Source organism: Daldinia vernicosa, assembly GCF_022497035.1.
Source record: "Daldinia vernicosa strain CBS 139.73 unplaced genomic scaffold F5Y00scaffold_23, whole genome shotgun sequence".
Lineage (NCBI taxonomy): Eukaryota > Fungi > Ascomycota > Sordariomycetes > Xylariales > Hypoxylaceae > Daldinia > Daldinia vernicosa.
Window position 1 is genome coordinate 472,736 of NW_025953939.1, and position 16,842 is coordinate 489,577.

The following is a 16,842-nucleotide window of genomic DNA, read 5'->3' on the forward strand; positions in this document are numbered from 1 at the left end:
GGGTAAGGCAAGTCAAAGAAACAAGTTTGTTTAGGCTCAATATCATCAGATGAACACACATGTTGTGCCCGAAACACTACCATGTGTTCCGTACCAAGTTCGGATATGTCAAGTCCCAGTGTAGCTGTGACCCAGGTGTATAGTTACATGACATATGTAAGTATACATTCATGCCTTAGGTCTGTGTGTCGTATCTGTAACACATCCGATATCCAGGAACGGGATCTCGGGGTAGCGTCGAGACCCTAGAATGATAGATGGACAGACTTGGTCTAGGCTCCCTTAGTGCCGTGCTGGGAGATCCCTTGGAAGTGACAGAGACCCCTGTGGATCTGGGGTCCAGTGGACACTTCAAGACGTCAAAATGGGTGACATGACTCTATGGTTGGCTGATAACCCTGTCACTACATAGGATGACCCTGATCATGATGAGATTTTCACCTATCAATACACCATCCGGAAGAGTGAATAGCAGGTCCGAGAAGTACATACCTTCTTGAGAACCCGAACCCAGGTCTGCGTTGCCGGCTAGTCGGCACTTCCAAAGTGAAAGCAGACCCTGCATTTAACCCCTGTCCTAGTTAAGACTTTGCCAAGAACTTGACAGCGCTTGGGCGATGGCAGTCTTTCAACTTCAACTCATCCGCTAGTTATACAAACCACGTCGAATTTTTGCACACACGAAAATAAACTGGGAGTGATAACTCTAAGCAAACTTCTTTCTCTACCGTATTATTAAAATACTATACTAACCGTGATATGCTTTTTTGATAGCAAGAATTGCGGGAAGCAATATCTCCAACCCCTGACGACGATCAAGCGAGTTGTTAAACTAGCTTAATGTAACGGCGTCAAAGAGACACCAGTTCATGCGGGGAAATCCTGTAGTAAGAAAAGTACACCTCATGGTATAGTACATGAAAGACGATTAGCATAGTCAGATCTTGTTCCAGCTAAGATCAATTAGACTACTATTACCCTTGAGATATACCTCTGATCTACGCTTTGGCTTCCGGCCAAAAGCCTTCCGTGAATGATCAATGACACCTACAGCTCCCCCGTTAGACAGCCTCCTTTTTCGTAGAGGCTATCACGTAATGAGCGACAGGGACTGCCGGCTATCGAAGTTTGCGTCCATGCGAGGATACAGTCACTGAGGTATCATGGCTATTTCTGCCAAGACATTCCCACGAGCTGTTGAATGTCTCCGTTCCGGATATGTTCCCTCGGCTCGGCTTGTTTTACTACTCGCACATCCGCCTAACGCTTTCTACATCTTGACACGCACCGGAACCCTCCTTCGACGGCATTCCGAATTATTATTGTCCCCTCAAAAGCTTGGCGTTGTTTCTAGCCCTCATGCCATCCGATCAACAATGACATGCCACTTGATATATAAGATGATGTTCATCTCATTCAGATCTATTTCTTTTTTCCAGCCATCCACTCACCAATCTTCATACCTCTTGATCCATTCTCTCATTCATTCTTTCAGAGGTAAGTCTTGAGTATTCCTCTAGGTATTAACCGGTTCGACAACTTTAACTAACATTCGATAGCTGTGCTCGTTCGCTTCATTCTTTACATACACTCATTAGAACTTTCGAGGTAAGCCAGATAATATTCAGTGATCTTAACTGGACCCTTCTACTAGTAATAAGGCTAACTAATACACACAGCTGTGCTCATATTAACTAATATTTTAATCTCTCTACACTCACTATACCTATCCAATATGAAGGCCACCACTATCCTTGCCAGCGCTCTCGCCGCTGTTGCTACCGCCGCTCCTACTGCTATTACTACCCCTGAGAAGCGAGCTGTTGTCGACCTTGGTGCCTTCAATAACTTCAACTTTGCCAACCAGGATCTCCAATACCTGCTCGCCCTTAACAAATTCGACTTGCAGTCGTTTGCTCAGTTGGCTGCCTTCAACAAACTGAACATTGGTGACTTCCAGGGGCTATTCGTCAACAACAACTTTGATATCAACTCGCTTCTCCAGCTGCAACAGATTGCTCTCCTGTCTCAGCTTGGCGGCCTCGGTCTCTTCGGCAACTTCGATCTTAGCTCTCTCCAACTCAATGTTTTCAACCTTGGTCTCATCGGCGGTATTGGCGGCTTTGATATCTCTTCCCTCGTCGACCAGTCCCTTGTTCCTCAAATCCAGGCTATCATCCAGCAGACAGGTGAGTAACTTGAAAATAATTTGATGATTCATGTGGTGCTAACTACTATTATGAAGAAATAACCGCTGTTGTCATCAATTAATAGATACGCCGCCAGACCCTGGTGAATATACCCCATGGCGTTGCTATAATTAATAGAGGATCTGTATTATGAAGCTTAGGATATATAGGGCGGGATAAGTAAGAAAGGAGACGAGGGGGTAATACCTTGGGATGGCTTCATTTTATGTCAATTACCGTTGCTTCTCACCAACTCGATAATATCATGGATCACTGGGGTTTGGCCTTCATTGTTTAGGTACCTGCAGCTTTAGGGTAGGTATGCTGCACGAAAAGATGGTTGGAGAATGAGAATGGGATTTATTAGGATTTTGAAAGATGATTCTCATCAAGTTCACCTCAATGATAGTTCATCTGCAATGAACCAGTGTGAACTTTTTCAGTGATGTTAATGAGGTCTTTCTCGGCACTATAAGAGTTTAAGATAATTCTCACGGTTCTAATATTAAATAATGTTTTATCGGACATAAATAAACAATTTTACATCATCAACCTGGTTGACCTGTCTATAAACCACACAGTCTCAGAGAATTTTATTAATAAGAATATCCACCTAGGTAGTCTTCAAGCTCTAGATGGAATCGATAGTGGACTTGGTGGCCAGTTCAGTCACGGAAACAAAAGGAAGCTTAAATTCTTAACAGTCATTTAGGATAGGGGCATATTACTTAGTCCGTTCATCTGCAACCAGTAGTGGTCTTAGCTTAGCTGGATATATAGTATTGAGTGCCTGAGAATAGATGGAAATACAGTTCAGTTCCACCTCTCATTTTATTTCTATCCCTTAAAAGACTGGAAAGAGTCTTTATAGCTGACAAGCGAGCAACTTCGCTCACGTCAACAACCATCAAAGTTAAGGTATCTACGATGAATGTTTCTACTCTACTTACAATATTTTCATCGCTGGGTTGATTCTTTTATATTAATTGGCTAAGCGTGAGTGAAAATGATTGCCAGAAACGCGGTGACGCCAGGTAGCTAAGCTGGCTGTATATCCAGCGGCTCATCCTTCATACGTTTGGCCGTTTGCTACTAACAAAAAAAAAAATAGTAAGGGGTTCAAGGACACGAGGTTAGTCGATAGATGCCTTCCTGAATGAAGATACCGCTCGGTAAATAAGGGTAGTTCTCATGACAGTAATTGTCTCATCTCAGGGGTACGGCAGATGTCAACCCCGATATCGTGTCACTATGGCGGCGTTCCATAAGTGTGATATTCTTGGTGCATATACGTATATCCATGTTAAAATGAAGACGGCGAACAGGAAAAATAAGTATAAATTGGTAAACACGGCTATCAAGCCACTGCCGTGCGAGAACCAATCACGTGTTTACATTGTCTCGATGCCGGATGTCGCAGCGATCTTCGCTCATATGCACGTCTGTTGAAGTACCGGCATCTTATCTATAGGTACCTATACCTTGTTGCATACAGCCTTATCGACTATTCTCGAGATTTTCATATATGTTTATCTATCCAGTTGAGTCGTTATGCTTGAATATATTTCGCTTGGAGGTTGTTAAGGACTTCGGGCGGCGTTGATGAGGCCGCCGGCCGTGCGGTCTAAGGCTGAACTTCTAACCCACCAGAAGGTCAATAATCGGGATAGTATATTGCATATTAAAAATGTGGGAGGCCGAACGATGTTTCAAAATGTAGCGAGTTCGTATGTCCGGTCTCACTTAAAGCCTGCTTGATGTAGGTATCGCTATATATTCCCTCGCTCGTCATGGAGTGGCTTGGTACGACGTTAGGTCTAGTGTCGGGCCAGCCTCGTGGTTTAATTAATTAAAATAAAGCCCTTATAACGTTCCCGTAGCACTCAAGCTATTGATGAAAAAAGAGGCGGTCTCGTCGGGGCCGATTTCTTACCATGGCTGCATTGTTTATCACTATGCCTAATGGGCCTGCCATTTCTCTAGATGCCCAACGCACGCTATCGATTTAGCTGCGCCGTCAGCACTTAGACCGAAGCCCTGATTCGGTGCTCGGCGCCCAGTAGAAACTCTCATCCGGAGTAATCAAAGCGGGCGAACGTCATGAAAACAAGAAAAAAAAAACTGCCTTTCACGAACATCGTTCTGCATGTTTGTGCATACATTAGGTACATAGCATGGCATAGCATGGCATCTAAAAGGTGGAAACTGTTAGCCATTCTTGGCTTTTATTTGGATGTGGGGGCTATTGGCCCTAAAGGAAGCCAGATGGTCGACGTCAAGAGGAAACGATCTACAGTGCTAAAGAAGAAACCAATCTGAAATGTCATAAGAGTATCTTGTTATTGCTGCATCCTAACCGCCCTAAAAGGATCCTACCCTCCCTGAACGCGAGGGAAGAGACCATCGCAACATCTAAACCGTAGACGGTTATTGATTATCGACGGATTAGATAATAACTCCTTTTCTTACGGATGCTGCGGTGCGAGGTCTCAGCCACGGTGTGCACGCGTTTAGCTCTCTAAGTCGGCTAGGGAATGCCGTCCGCTTGCATAAAGAGCGCAAAATCTAACCTCCCAGGCCTGCCCATTAGGTTAAAAGAGTCATGTGTGGTTTACTAGGGCCATACTCAAAAAGTGTAGACTTGGACTTGAAGACCAATTTATATATTGACGTAAGTTCTCGGTCCTCGATACGCACGATCCAGTGCGAGTCTCGGCATCAATCCCGGCCTTCGCCGCCCCACGTCCGGGAGAAACAATAGGAGAATTGTTTTACCAGACTTGCTGACTTGCCATACCCAGCATGCCGTAAGCAATGCTCGTGCCAGCAGTTCCCCCATCCTTCGGGGCGACTATGGGCTATGGGCTATACATATTCTTTCGATTTCTCATGTGGAGCCCCGTGTAAGACGTGTCACTAGAACGAGCTGATTCGAGCATCCTCCACCATCGGGGCAGTGCAGCTTCTGTTCCCTCGTAATTGGCTATATGTACGCCCTATCAATGAATCCTTTCAATACAAATGTTAAGCTAGTATGAAGTAAACCTCGTGAAGGTGCTGCAACGAGCTGCGGTTCTTGGGGCTTTTAGTGGCTGGAACAAACACCCCTTGGCAAAGTCCTTCGGCGCTCGGATGTCCAAGATAGACCGCTATCCTTTCTTCCCACTTAGCTAGCCAACTACCCTCTTCACATTCTCTTTCGTTTGTAATAGGCTAGTCTTTAGCTTTATGAATCTAGTCGTGTTATAGTCTTCATCTACCTTGTGGTCAGTTTTAGGTTGCAGACATCGATTTTGACGTGCACCGTCCCGTCACTCGCTATGCGTTTCCCTTACATGTTACTGGCGCTCGTAGCCAGCGTCACCGCGGACAATACAGCGCAAACAAAATGGTCTGATGAAAGGGAGCTGGCACTTAAATCAAGAAGACCCCTTGAAATTACCCAGGCACTTGCGGCAAGGCTAGCTTCAGTCGACATAAATCATAAAGGAGTAGTTGTCTCTAGGGATCCAGGATGTGATCCTGATAGCGACGACCCCGATCTTCCCTTCTGTGACAAGCTTCTCGAACATATAAAGGAGCAACAGGAGAAAGAGGAGAATGAGGAAAAAGGGAAGGGGCCCGGTGACGATGACGATGACAATGACGAGAACCGTCACAGCAGTGGGATGATAGCAGGAGCTGTAATAGGCGCTTTCATTGCACTCTTATTTCTTCTGGCCGTGTGGTACTTCCTCCGTATCCGACCTAGGAGGAGACAGCGTATACTAGAGCAGCGCAGGAAGCAGGATGAGCTCGAGAGCAACTATCAATTCTCTCCCCCGGGCGCACATTTGCCAACTCCGCCAACCCGATCCATGCCCGGAAGCCAGGATCCGTCTGAGCATAATGTCAGGTTCCAACGTACACCATATCCGGGAAATGCCCCATCTCCGTCAATGACAAATTCGTCTATGTCTGGTTTGGCTTTGCCAACTCCGGCACTTACATATTCTCCATCGGTCACATCCAGCGCCGTATCTCCATTGTCCCCAGTACCGGCACACGGATTAAGCGATAAGCCTCCCGCATACGCAGCGGTAGCAGCCCTCCAGTCTTCCGAGCCGCAACCCGAAGCGAGCGCATACCAGATGGGCCAAACTCCCATGCCGTTAGAACCGCCCATGTACCATCTAACTGAAGCACCGAGGCCCGCTATTATGGATATAAAAGGGGAACCTCTTCCCCGATACTGAGAAGAATAATTGTATGATGGGAGAATGTGAAGCGTCGAGGCGAGGTTATCTGTCATTTCCGCAGGCAAGGTGTTCTAGTTCTGAAATTTCACTGTGGATATCCCCTAATATTCAGAAGTTCCACTGTCTTTACTACTATGTACTCGTATTAGGAAAGGATATGGGCATTGCTCAGGAGCGAGTGGCACAGAAGAATCGATACTTATTTTTTGGGTTTTTCTATATCTGTAGAAAGGAGAGAGAAAAAGCGATAGTTCTGATTCTCCTTATAAAAAATGCCTGTAAAATAAATAAATAAATCCCCTGAAGAAAAAAACATAATAATAATAGCGATGGATAATGTCGTTCCGCAACTCCTGATTGATTGATCCTAGACCTGACCCGAGTGCAGTTACAAAAGCGTCCTGAGACTTTCAATACCATACCCAGTAATATTAATGCAGAGCCCACTCGAATTAACTCGTGTAAATAATGCTGCTGCTGCTGCATGAACGTATTGATGTAGATGGTGATACAACTTGCCACAAAAAAGGAGATCCGTAGAAAATCCTAGCAAACCATATTATCATTCCATGCATCTTCATGAACAAATCGTCAAAACACACATGTGCCCTAGTACGGGAAAACGTTCCTCTCAATAAATCATCCATCGCCCTAACATCGTTATCATGATCGAATCTCTACGTAGCGAGTGCGTGCGGGTCCTGCTCGACGTGCTCGACCCATTCGTATACGCGGTGCATGCCGCGTCCCGGCCCGGTGAGGCCGGCGAGAACGGAGTCCTTGGGCGATGTCGACGCGGCTCGCTGGCGGTGCCGCACCCGAGGTCCGGGCTCGTATAGAGCCGAGTCGTCCATGTAGCCGCGCGTCGCGGCTCGTCTGGGGAGCATCCGTTCGGGAACCCGACTGGCCCGTGGAATCTCGTATAAGTCTTCGTCATCCACGGTGTGTCTACGCATCATTGGAGGTGTCGTTAAGGGGGCTTGGGGCGGTAGTGGCGGTGGGCCCATAGCTCGGGGAGGGGCCGGGGGAGGCGGTATGGCCTGTCCGAAGCCTTGGGGAGCCGGGCTGGGGTTTTGACGCTGTTCGAACCGGTCGGCGAGACGGCGTTCCATCGAGCTGGCACGAAGGCCGCGTGCCCTGTTCACTCCGGTGACATAGTCTGCAACCGAACCCGCTGTCCTTTCGAACGGTCCTACTGGTGGCGGCGCAGGTGCTGGCGGCGCGACTACGGTCTGTGCTCGACGTCTATAGGGGTTATTCATGTTGAAGTGCGCCGTGTTGGTGGCGGTGTTGTTGCCGAGGCCCATAATGTCATCGGCAGGATCCATATATTCATCTTCACTGTCCTCAAACTGAAGTCGCCGCGCCAATTCTTCATCTCGCTGTTCTTGAAGACGCCTGCGCATAAGCTCGTCATCGTAGGGACTTGGTCGAGTTCGCAGTCCATTGCCAGGAGAGCGTCTAGCATCAAAAGGCTGAGCAAAGCCCTGAGCAGGTGGAGCGTTTCTGAGGCCTAACCTCTCGCGGTCTATCATCGGTTCCGGAATTTGCATGTGGTCGAGCCCGTCGGCGTCGGCTCCATCATAGTTGAACCACGGGCATTCGCACGTCTTCCATTTCAGCCCACAGATCATGCAAAATTCGGCACCGCAACGACTAAGTTCCTCGTTAGACCCCCCGACAAAGTCCTAGTCATAAAGAAAGATGTCTTACCATGTCATGTGATTACAGCCTTCTTTTAACTCTACCATATTTCTGCAGTTGAAGCAACGCTGCCATCCCTCTTCCTTAGCCTGCTGTAGAATCTGGTTCGTCTCTTCGTCAGCAGGGCACGGGCCGGAGCCGTGCCATTTGTTGTTGCAGTCGCAGCATACGCGAGTATGACAGCTACCGCATCTACCTACCTTGCGGCCATTACGGTGTTGCTGGATCTGGTCAGGTCTAATCCACCGGCCGCATCTCTTACCCGGACAGTATACACGGTTGCGAGTAGAAAATTCGTGGAACTTCCGGTTCCAGGTCTTCTTGAATTCGATGTCGAACAGGTTATCGACATGTTTTAGCGGGATGCAATCCGACGTGCAACATTTTGGAGGCATCTGAGCCGGATCTTTGACGGAGAGCTTGAAGCTGCGCTTTAGGCATGACTTGCACATCCGATGCCCGCACTTGAGCTTGGCCGTCTTCGAAGACGGTAGGTCGTCGAGGCACACAACACACTCCACTCTGTTTCAAGACGATTAGTTAGGCTTGCATCGTTCGTTTACCGGCGAGTTATTGCTAGATTTGCTTTGAAACTTACATCTTGGAGTGCTTCTCGGGCGGCGACTGGAGTCCTGAATCCACAAACCTATTCAGAAAAGCAGGAGAAGATATTGAGGAGGAACTCATACTCTGGGACGCTACATGTGAACTGGGAGCAGTATGCGCCCGTGGAAGAGAGGGCTTCGCAGGGTATCCCGCATCAGACTCGTAATACCTCCTCCGATGAGGTCTAATGGGGTCGTTAGAATTATCTCCCAACCATTAAATGATTTGTATTGCTTACCGTCTTGATGAACTAGCCTCTGGTTCATCGTAATGATCTCGATGACGAGGACGAATCCGGGACGTGCTTCGTGACTCGATGTGTCCTGATCGCGGCACGGATTTGGACCTTTCTCGCAAACGACGGAGCGTAGTTTCGTATTCGGGTTCTTCGTCGCTGTCTTCTTCATAGGCAGGTCTTTCTCGATGTTTTGATCGTTGTCGTCGGCGGGAGACCCGGTCGACCGGGGGTGGAGGCGGGGTTACTGGGACTTGGACTGGTCTTTTGCGGGCTCGGCGCTTAAGCCTTTCATCCTCTGTAGAATCCGATGACTCAGTGTCAACACTCGAACTTCTCGATGAAGACGGCGATGGAATCCTCGAGGTAGGCCTAGATCGATACAAGGGGGTAGATCTCGGGGGTGTCGAAAGTTCATAGGTCTCATCGTCTCCGCTGCTACTGGTCACGCTCCTGGTCATGCTCCTAGTCCTGTGTCTCGATTGCGTCCTGGGTCTGGATCTAGACCTAAGCCTCGAAATCATCTTGGCCTGTTCGTCATCGTCATCGCCATCCTCTACTTCGAGATACACTGCCCGACCTTTCCCGTTCCGAGATCCGACGGTGGCCGACCGGGGACGGGTCAGTTGCTGCTGTGGATGAGGCATTGGGTCGGTAGCATCTGAGTCGTCGTCTTCGGACAGCGGTGCACCTTGTTGAGAATAAATTTTTAAATTTCTACCGGCAAACCTGTGTATTTCAGGTCCTCGGGGTCGGTAAGGCAGCGAATGGGGGTTGGGATCATGTCGTGAGTCCCAATCATGGTGGCGAGATGGGGAGGGACTGCGTGTCTGGTGTCGACGTCTGGCCCGCTGCTTGGCTGCGACATGCTGTGATTGTGCCATTCGTCCGTTGTATCAGCCCCGTACCTACGGATTCGTAGAGGAGACCGTCTTTGCTCTACTCCTTCGGTTGGTTGAGGAATCCTGCCGGTATCGTGGGAAATGAACAGCTGGTTACTCCTGAATGGCTAGTTGCATGCACTTAATTCAGTGCTGATTGGGCTGTATGGTTGCAGTCTGCATTAGGAGTGGGATGTGCAGTATCGGGCGAAAACATCCCCAATAGACGTCAAAGTCGTAGGACAATGATGTGTGATGGCACCTAATTACGATTTAATCGTCTACGGGATCATACACGATAACTGGATCGCGCTGTCGTGGGGAGAGATACGAGAGGTGAGGTATGGAAAAGCTGTGGAGGTGAGACAAGGGAGAACAGATGGTCAGGGCAAATATCGGTTCTAACCCGTACATGAATGATACTGATACAGTACGGTATGTAAGGAATAACTATTACTAGGTGTCTCCCACTGTCTCCGCCTTCGCTGGCTATCCCCCTGCCCCTCTGTTCTGACCCTCACCTACGATCTTCACCTGGGGGTCCTTGGGGAATGGCCCGAATGGTTGTTTGAGTGGACCTAAGTGGCCGGGAACCCCCTGGAAAACGACCATTCGTTGGTTGGACAGTGATTCTGGCGGCACAAGCGCGACTAAAAACCTGGCTCCTGACTGGTCCCCTCCATGCCAGATGCCCCTCACACATGTCAGTTCCAGCCCGTTCGTCACGTTGAGAAAAAAAAAATATTAGAGCTCTAACCTTTCCAGTCGCACACAGGTTTAGAAGAAGGGACAACTTCCTGTGGTGAACAATTCCTATCAAGTGACTCGGAGTAAATGCCATTGAAAACAGAGAATCCTTCGTCACGAGTGCGTTAGCTCCTCCTGATCGTCGTCATCTATTCCAATATTCCAAGATTTCATCCTTCCAATGCATTAAAAAGGGGTGGTTGGATGATCAGTCATCAGGCACGCAGGCAGGTAGTAAGTTACACAAGAGAACCGTATCCTACGATAGATCACTGTTCACAGTTCGGCTACTCGCTCCTATATATTAATGATTACCATGGTTCCTGAAGTATGATCCAGGTGGTAGGGCGTTTAGCCGTGTAGCCTGCCTCGATTACTGTGCTAGTGTTACTAAGTTGGATACCTACCCACGTATCTGACACAACATTGCCTATTCGGCAGGCCAGTACTACTACATCAGGCAGCAGAAGAATGCTGCTGTACAACAACAGTAAGTTTCGAAAGTCCCAACTACATATGTAAAGCTGGCCGGACCAACCAGCCCTGTGCAGCCTCAGGCCCAACGGCCCATCCCGTGAATCTTTACCGAAAGTTATGCTGGAGAGAATGCATTCCTCAAAGCCCGCTTCGCTGTGTTGATAGTAGTATTACTCCCTAGCCTACCTAACCTATGTATTGTACTTCAGCTTTGGTAGCTTGTCAACACCATACCAACCTGGTACTGGTAACCCCAAGTTGTCGTTCCCTGGTTCAAGTTAATATTTTTTTGGTTAATTTTAGAATATTGGCAGTAGATTGATCAATTAGGAAGTTCTATCCTTCCCAAGTAACTGGATGCAAATCAGATATATAAACAAGCTCCATCGCCCTTCGGCGTCGGCCGTACGATGAGACTGATCAATCGATACTAAGCCCAAATAAGACACGGCGACATCATTGCCGCTCCGTCAATATTTCTATGCACAATGAAGAATAATTACAATTAGACATCTCATAAGTTATTCGAGGGTAGTTGTCCCCAAATCTCTTATCTTTGGAAATTTAAGAGACTATGCCTTAACGTTAAGATACAAGTATGGGTTACTCAACAAGTGTTCTACACAACCTTAAACTTCCTCGGAAAACAGCAAGCTTGAAATTTTGATCTTTCCATTTGCTTCGTATGTCTTATTTGATATATAAGCTTTTCAGGAAAATTACGTAACATTAGAATTCCGCTTAGGACGGCTTGGGTGCTCTTCTCGATATAAGATATTTCATAGCCCTACAACCATATATTAATATTCGGGCCGTCGCCTTTAGGATCATTTCCAATAAGCGTGTCCCCCGAGACAATAAAACAATAAGGGATTCACTCTCGGGTATGCCTTATACGCGGGTTATCTCAAGGGTTGATTCCTCAACTTGTCTCTGCTTCTAGTTTACCAGACGGATATTAAGTTCAAGTTCTACTACAGCGCTCTTAGTAAACACTTAATATAGCCATTAAACTTAGGATACATCAAAGCATTAAGATAAGCCAAGCTTAACTTCGCTTTAAACTAGTAAAGGGGGTTGCTCAAGGGAGTGAGTGGCTCTATAGGTGAAGAGTGTCAATAAACTGTTAGGCAACGTATAGACAGCTATTATAGAGAACATAACATAACTACCAATACGCGATTACTAACCCTACTTGATAAGAAATGAATAATAGTCAAAGAGAGAAGTTTAAAGTGAGGTTTAATACCCACGAACGAAAATACAAGAGCTATTAAACCTGGTTGACAAGGCTTTGGCATATATTATACCAGAGTTATATTTTATTAGAGAACTTCCAGTAGCAATTCTTAGAACGCGCTATTTCCCCTTGGTCTGTATCATACCATATAGGTAGGTAGCGTTTGAGTTATTTATTGTTTAACTCATAAGTTCCTAATTGTGTAATTGAAACAAATTAACCGGGCACTTAAACAAACAACTTATCGTAACAGAGGAAGAAATAAGACGTGAGGTACACGATGAAAATATTATATTCGCTAAGATGCAAGGATGATCCTTCAGCTTAAGAGTTAATTCGGATGATAAGAGTGAGGATGTGTAGTGAACGCCATGCTGTAGGTCTTAAATGTTGCTAAAAGGGGAAGTGTAGAAGTGGTATGGGGGGTAGCTTTGGGTACATAGAAGCGGTGACTTAAGCGTGGCGGCGCTATTTTAGTATCTGTGACGTCGGTACTGCATTACACTAGCTGGCGCTGCACATTGTTATCGGTAGCGACATTATCGGTAGCAACAGCTGCCCATGCCCGACTCTGCGGATCCATGGATCTTTGTTCAACTTTGTCCGCGTGCTTCTTTCTTAGACCCTACCTCTATTTTTTTTTTAACATTAGTACATACATACATTCACGATCTCATACGATCGACGCTCACTCCCACTAAAACAACGCAATGATCACTCCGATTATCTTTTAAGTTTTCATTTCCGCTCATCTCCCTACGTACTAGTAAAAACGAACCTGTAATATGTCGATACCTCATTCTCCAATATGCCCTGCCGATCCTCTTAGTTCTACCATCTAGAGCTCTCATTCTCATGTTAACCATTCGTTTACATTTCGTCATATACCGTTGACCGTACCTAGTGTCTCCAGGTCGATGATTGGTTCTCGTGGGGAACCCTTCTGAAACATGCTTCTCCTGCACCAGGTTGGCAGCGTCAAAATTGGTGAAGTCATCCGCTACACCGTAACTTATGCGCCGTCGCACGACCGAATACTACCCTCGCCCGACGTTCTATACCTACGAATCCGCAATACTTCCCCTATTCCCCTACGAGCCGCTTTTATCCACGGTCCATATACTCTGGACGTTTCCGCCTGTCCCGCCCATTACGATCCGAATAGCAAGTTCGAGAACCCCCAACGTTATGGAGTCCCTGAATTTGAGCCTATGCTCAAGGCTGGAGGTACGTGGTCATGCCAGTTGATCGTACCAGACAACATCCGCGAGAGCGCCGGAACAGGAGCTGCGAGGGGTGATTTTGGCTATGATACTACGAAGGAAGAGGCTCCCAAAACTGCGAGCTGGATCATTGAGGTTACGAGCCAGGTTATCTTCTCTAACAGTGCGGCCGTGGGCTACGAGGTATTACTCGCCCGCGACGAAAAGAGTTTAAGTCTCGGTGGCGTGCCAGTCATAGGCGGTCAAGCTCAGGTCCCACAACCAGGCAAGGTTACCGATTTTCAACAAAGTATAGGCGCAAAAGATGGCCATCACCCCGCCCAGCCGAAGGGTGTCTTTTCGAAGGCTATTGCCTTAAAGGTTGAGGATACGGCAAGTCTTTGGAATACACCACCGCTTCCTGGTTGGGACGATGGGGACCATGGAAACCACAAAGCATCGGGTGTGAGCAAGGCAACCGGTAGTGTTGTGGAGCCGACGGAGACGGAAGATGATAACACAAAAAGGCAACCTCCAAAGAAAATCCATCTAGTTGTTGTAACGCATGGGTTGCATAGTAACCTTGGAGCTGATATGCTATATATGAAGGAGAGTATCGATATAGCTGCGAAACAAGCGAAGGCCGATGCGAGAGCCAGGAAAGCACGGGAAAGGGCCGAAAAAGGTGGCGTTCCTGACGCTGATGACGACGAATACGACGAAGAAGAAGTCGTAGTAAGAGGCTTTTCTGGAAATGCTACTCGAACAGAAAGGGGCATTAAGTTTCTTGGCAAACGTTTGGCACGTTGGGTCCTCTCCATGACCTACCCAGACCAACCTTTCCTACCATCGAGGAAAAAGGCGGCGACTGAGAGTATTAGTCATGCCTTCAAAAGTGACGGTGGGAGTGATGATGCGTCGGGAAAACCTGCACATAAAAATAGCACCGTACATAAGGGCCAGCATCACGAGGAAAGCCGCAAGTTCCAGTTTACCAGCATCAGCTTTATTGGGCACTCGCTAGGGGGCGTTATCCAGGTGTATGCTATAGCGTATATCCAGAAGCACTCACCCCAGTTTTTTGACTTGATACGACCGATCAACTTCATTGCCCTTGCATCTCCGTTATTAGGCCTTAGTAACGAGAACCCCTTATATGTCAAATTCGCTCTGGACTTTGGCCTCGTCGGGAGAACTGGGCAAGATCTAGGTCTTACTTGGCGGGCACCAACTATCGCCAGAAGCGGCTGGGGCGCATTAGTAGGTACCCTCGGGGAGAGTGCCCACAAGAAGGTAATAGGAGAGGTACAGCCAGAGTCAAAACCGCTGCTGCGTATTCTGCCAACCGGCCCAGCACATACTGCGTTGAAGAAGTTTCGCAACCGGACCGTATATTCAAATGTGGTAAACGATGGAATTGTACCGCTGCGCACAAGCTGCCTGTTATTTCTAGACTGGCAAGGACTTGGTCGGGTGGAAAAGGCTCGACGTGAAGCCGGCTTGGTTGAAACCGTCGTCGGGTTCGGATGGGCGGAATTGACAGGTGCTAATGTGTCGTCACGAAGAGGTCCCTGGTCACCGACAACTGAAGAGACACCGTCGTTGTCACAATCCGGCGTCGAGTCTGAGTCTTCTCATGGCGACTCTCACGAAGTACCTCAGCCATCAACTAACGCAATTGTAGAAGATGATAGGCGCAGTCTTAACATAACCACTCCCCTGTCGGAGACGGGTGCGGCAAATCAAAATTCACAGACAAACAACGACTTTGCGTTCTCGGGCTTTTTCAACTTTTTCAAATCCAGCGAGTCTCAGAAAGCAGCAACTCGTAAAACGCCTCCACCGTCTCCACGGGAGAACAAAATTTATCAGCGCAGTCAAACATTGAAGATAGACGCAGCCACGGACTCGGCGTCGTCAAGTAAGTCGAAGGTATCTTCCGGCCATGAGCTTAGTGAAGACCCGGCGAATGACGTATCTGCTCCTCCGAGAACGACATTCTTTGAGTCCGCGGGCGATATTCTTAATCCCAAGTTACCAACGGTGGACTACTTGATTGACCCTTCAAAGCGTCCACGGACCATATTTCATGATCGAGTCTATCATCCGTCTGATATTCCACCACCACCGCTTAAGAAACGTACGGTCAAGACACTTAGCTTCCGACACAAGTCAAACAGTAACGGCGCCTCTTCATCTTCTAAAGATGAGAATGTGAATATCCCTTCGCCGAAAACCGGGGTTGAGCATGCAGACTCTGAACTTTCAACTCACGACTATGATGATCTTGCGCATACTGACCCCAGCAGAGATGCTGATGATGTTGTTGACAGCTCCAACATGAAGGTTGAGGAAAAGATCGCTCGGGCATACCACCGCGGTTTGAGTTGGCGGAAAGTCCTGGTCAAACTAGAGCCGGATGCGCACAATAATATCATTGTGCGTCGCAAGTTCGCCAACGCTTTTGGTTGGCCTGTTGTTAAACACTTGGTTGATGCTCACTTTAGCGACAGTGCAGCCGCTCGCATGCAAGACGAATCTGAGCAGACTGGTGACCGTGCAAAACCTATGGACCAACGACCTGACGAGACTGGCGCTGAGACCTACACACAAGAAGACGCCCAACCTCGGAAAGGCAAAGACGGTGCGATGACCCACAAGCATACTAGAAGTGAAGCTATCGAGGCCACGGATGCTGTTCCAGATCTACCATCCCTGGCACAGGAAAGGAGGTCGACTCGTTACAGTTCAAGAGATCCGCCGCCTCGTCCATCGTATGAAAGGGTCGACTCCGCAACATGGAGCGATCGCGAGTTTGCGGACAGTGGGGATGATAGCGAAATTGATATGGATATGGCTTATGGTAGGCCTAAGATCCAGACATCTCAGGGGCACGAAGACAACGACAAGCAAAGAGCTACCAGCCCGAGCTGGAATTGGACAGAAAAGATTGTGGGTAAAGGCGCCGGAAAGAGAGTAAAGAGTCCTAAGAGCCCCCAGAGCCCCACAAGCCCAAAGCCGGGCAGCGGAAGCGGAAATGCGCCTAACGATTCAGACATAAAGCAATAGATCATCTTTAGGAAGTGTTTTTTTGAAACTTGGGAATAGGGTTACCAACTTAGCGTGGGAGTCTCGATAGAGGAGCATGGACAATTGAGCATAGCATGTTAGATCTTTGATTCATCAGTTTGGAATGACAGGACTAGGCCTATTTTGAGATACCATACTATATTGTTTTGACATTGGTGAGCTATATGAACCGAACGACTTTATATATATATATTATTTATAATACATACTAAATATTATTCTATTAACTACGA

At 47.6% G+C, this 16,842-nt stretch overlaps 5 protein-coding genes across 5 annotated transcripts; 3 read left to right on the forward strand and 2 right to left on the reverse strand.

Moving 5' to 3' along the window:
• Positions 1-1,094: 1,094 nt before the first annotated feature.
• On the forward strand, positions 1,095-2,425 carry F5Y00DRAFT_237243 (uncharacterized protein). Its single transcript, XM_048007789.1, has 4 exons — positions 1,095-1,497; positions 1,560-1,608; positions 1,680-2,189; positions 2,246-2,425. Exons 3-4 carry the CDS (start codon positions 1,736-1,738, stop codon positions 2,269-2,271), a joined length of 480 nt encoding a protein of 159 aa, XP_047864904.1. The 5' UTR covers positions 1,095-1,497; positions 1,560-1,608; positions 1,680-1,735; the 3' UTR covers positions 2,272-2,425.
• Positions 2,426-5,268: 2,843 nt separating this feature from the next.
• Positions 5,269-6,736, forward strand: F5Y00DRAFT_79108 (uncharacterized protein). The gene has a single exon (XM_048014151.1). The coding sequence runs from the start codon at positions 5,510-5,512 to the stop codon at positions 6,422-6,424; it is 915 nt and encodes a 304-aa protein (XP_047864905.1). The 5' UTR covers positions 5,269-5,509; the 3' UTR covers positions 6,425-6,736.
• Positions 6,534-7,008, reverse strand: F5Y00DRAFT_79073 (uncharacterized protein). Its single transcript, XM_048014150.1, has one exon. The coding sequence runs from the start codon at positions 6,911-6,913 to the stop codon at positions 6,644-6,646; it is 270 nt and encodes an 89-aa protein (XP_047864906.1). The 5' UTR covers positions 6,914-7,008; the 3' UTR covers positions 6,534-6,643.
• Positions 7,009-10,113, reverse strand: F5Y00DRAFT_79140 (uncharacterized protein). Its single transcript, XM_048014152.1, has 4 exons — positions 8,976-10,113; positions 8,730-8,921; positions 8,141-8,653; positions 7,009-8,083 (listed from the first exon to the last, which is right to left on the reverse strand). The coding sequence occupies exons 1-4, from the start codon at positions 9,854-9,856 to the stop codon at positions 7,105-7,107; spliced, it is 2,565 nt and encodes an 854-aa protein (XP_047864907.1). The 5' UTR covers positions 9,857-10,113; the 3' UTR covers positions 7,009-7,104.
• Positions 10,114-12,923: 2,810 nt separating this feature from the next.
• F5Y00DRAFT_237253 (DUF676-domain-containing protein) lies at positions 12,924-16,842 on the forward strand. Its single transcript, XM_048007790.1, has one exon. It carries the CDS (start codon positions 13,268-13,270, stop codon positions 16,586-16,588), a length of 3,321 nt encoding a protein of 1,106 aa, XP_047864908.1. The 5' UTR covers positions 12,924-13,267; the 3' UTR covers positions 16,589-16,842.

Coding starts and splice junctions, on each gene's coding strand:
- F5Y00DRAFT_237243 (XM_048007789.1), top strand. CDS start 1,736: ATGAAGGCCACCACTATCCTTGCCAGCGCTCTCGCCGCTGTTGCTACC. Junction 2,190..2,245: donor GGCTATCATCCAGCAGACAG/GTGAGTAACTTG, acceptor ACTATTATGAAG/AAATAACCGCTGTTGTCATC.
- F5Y00DRAFT_79140 (XM_048014152.1), bottom strand. CDS start 9,856: ATGGCACAATCACAGCATGTCGCAGCCAAGCAGCGGGCCAGACGTCGA. Junction 8,922..8,975: donor GAGGCTAGTTCATCAAGACG/GTAAGCAATACA, acceptor CGACCCCATTAG/ACCTCATCGGAGGAGGTATT. Junction 8,084..8,140: donor GGCTGTAATCACATGACATG/GTAAGACATCTT, acceptor CGAGGAACTTAG/TCGTTGCGGTGCCGAATTTT.
- F5Y00DRAFT_79073 (XM_048014150.1), bottom strand. CDS start 6,913: ATGCAGCAGCAGCAGCATTATTTACACGAGTTAATTCGAGTGGGCTCT.
- F5Y00DRAFT_237253 (XM_048007790.1), top strand. CDS start 13,268: ATGCTTCTCCTGCACCAGGTTGGCAGCGTCAAAATTGGTGAAGTCATC.
- F5Y00DRAFT_79108 (XM_048014151.1), top strand. CDS start 5,510: ATGCGTTTCCCTTACATGTTACTGGCGCTCGTAGCCAGCGTCACCGCG.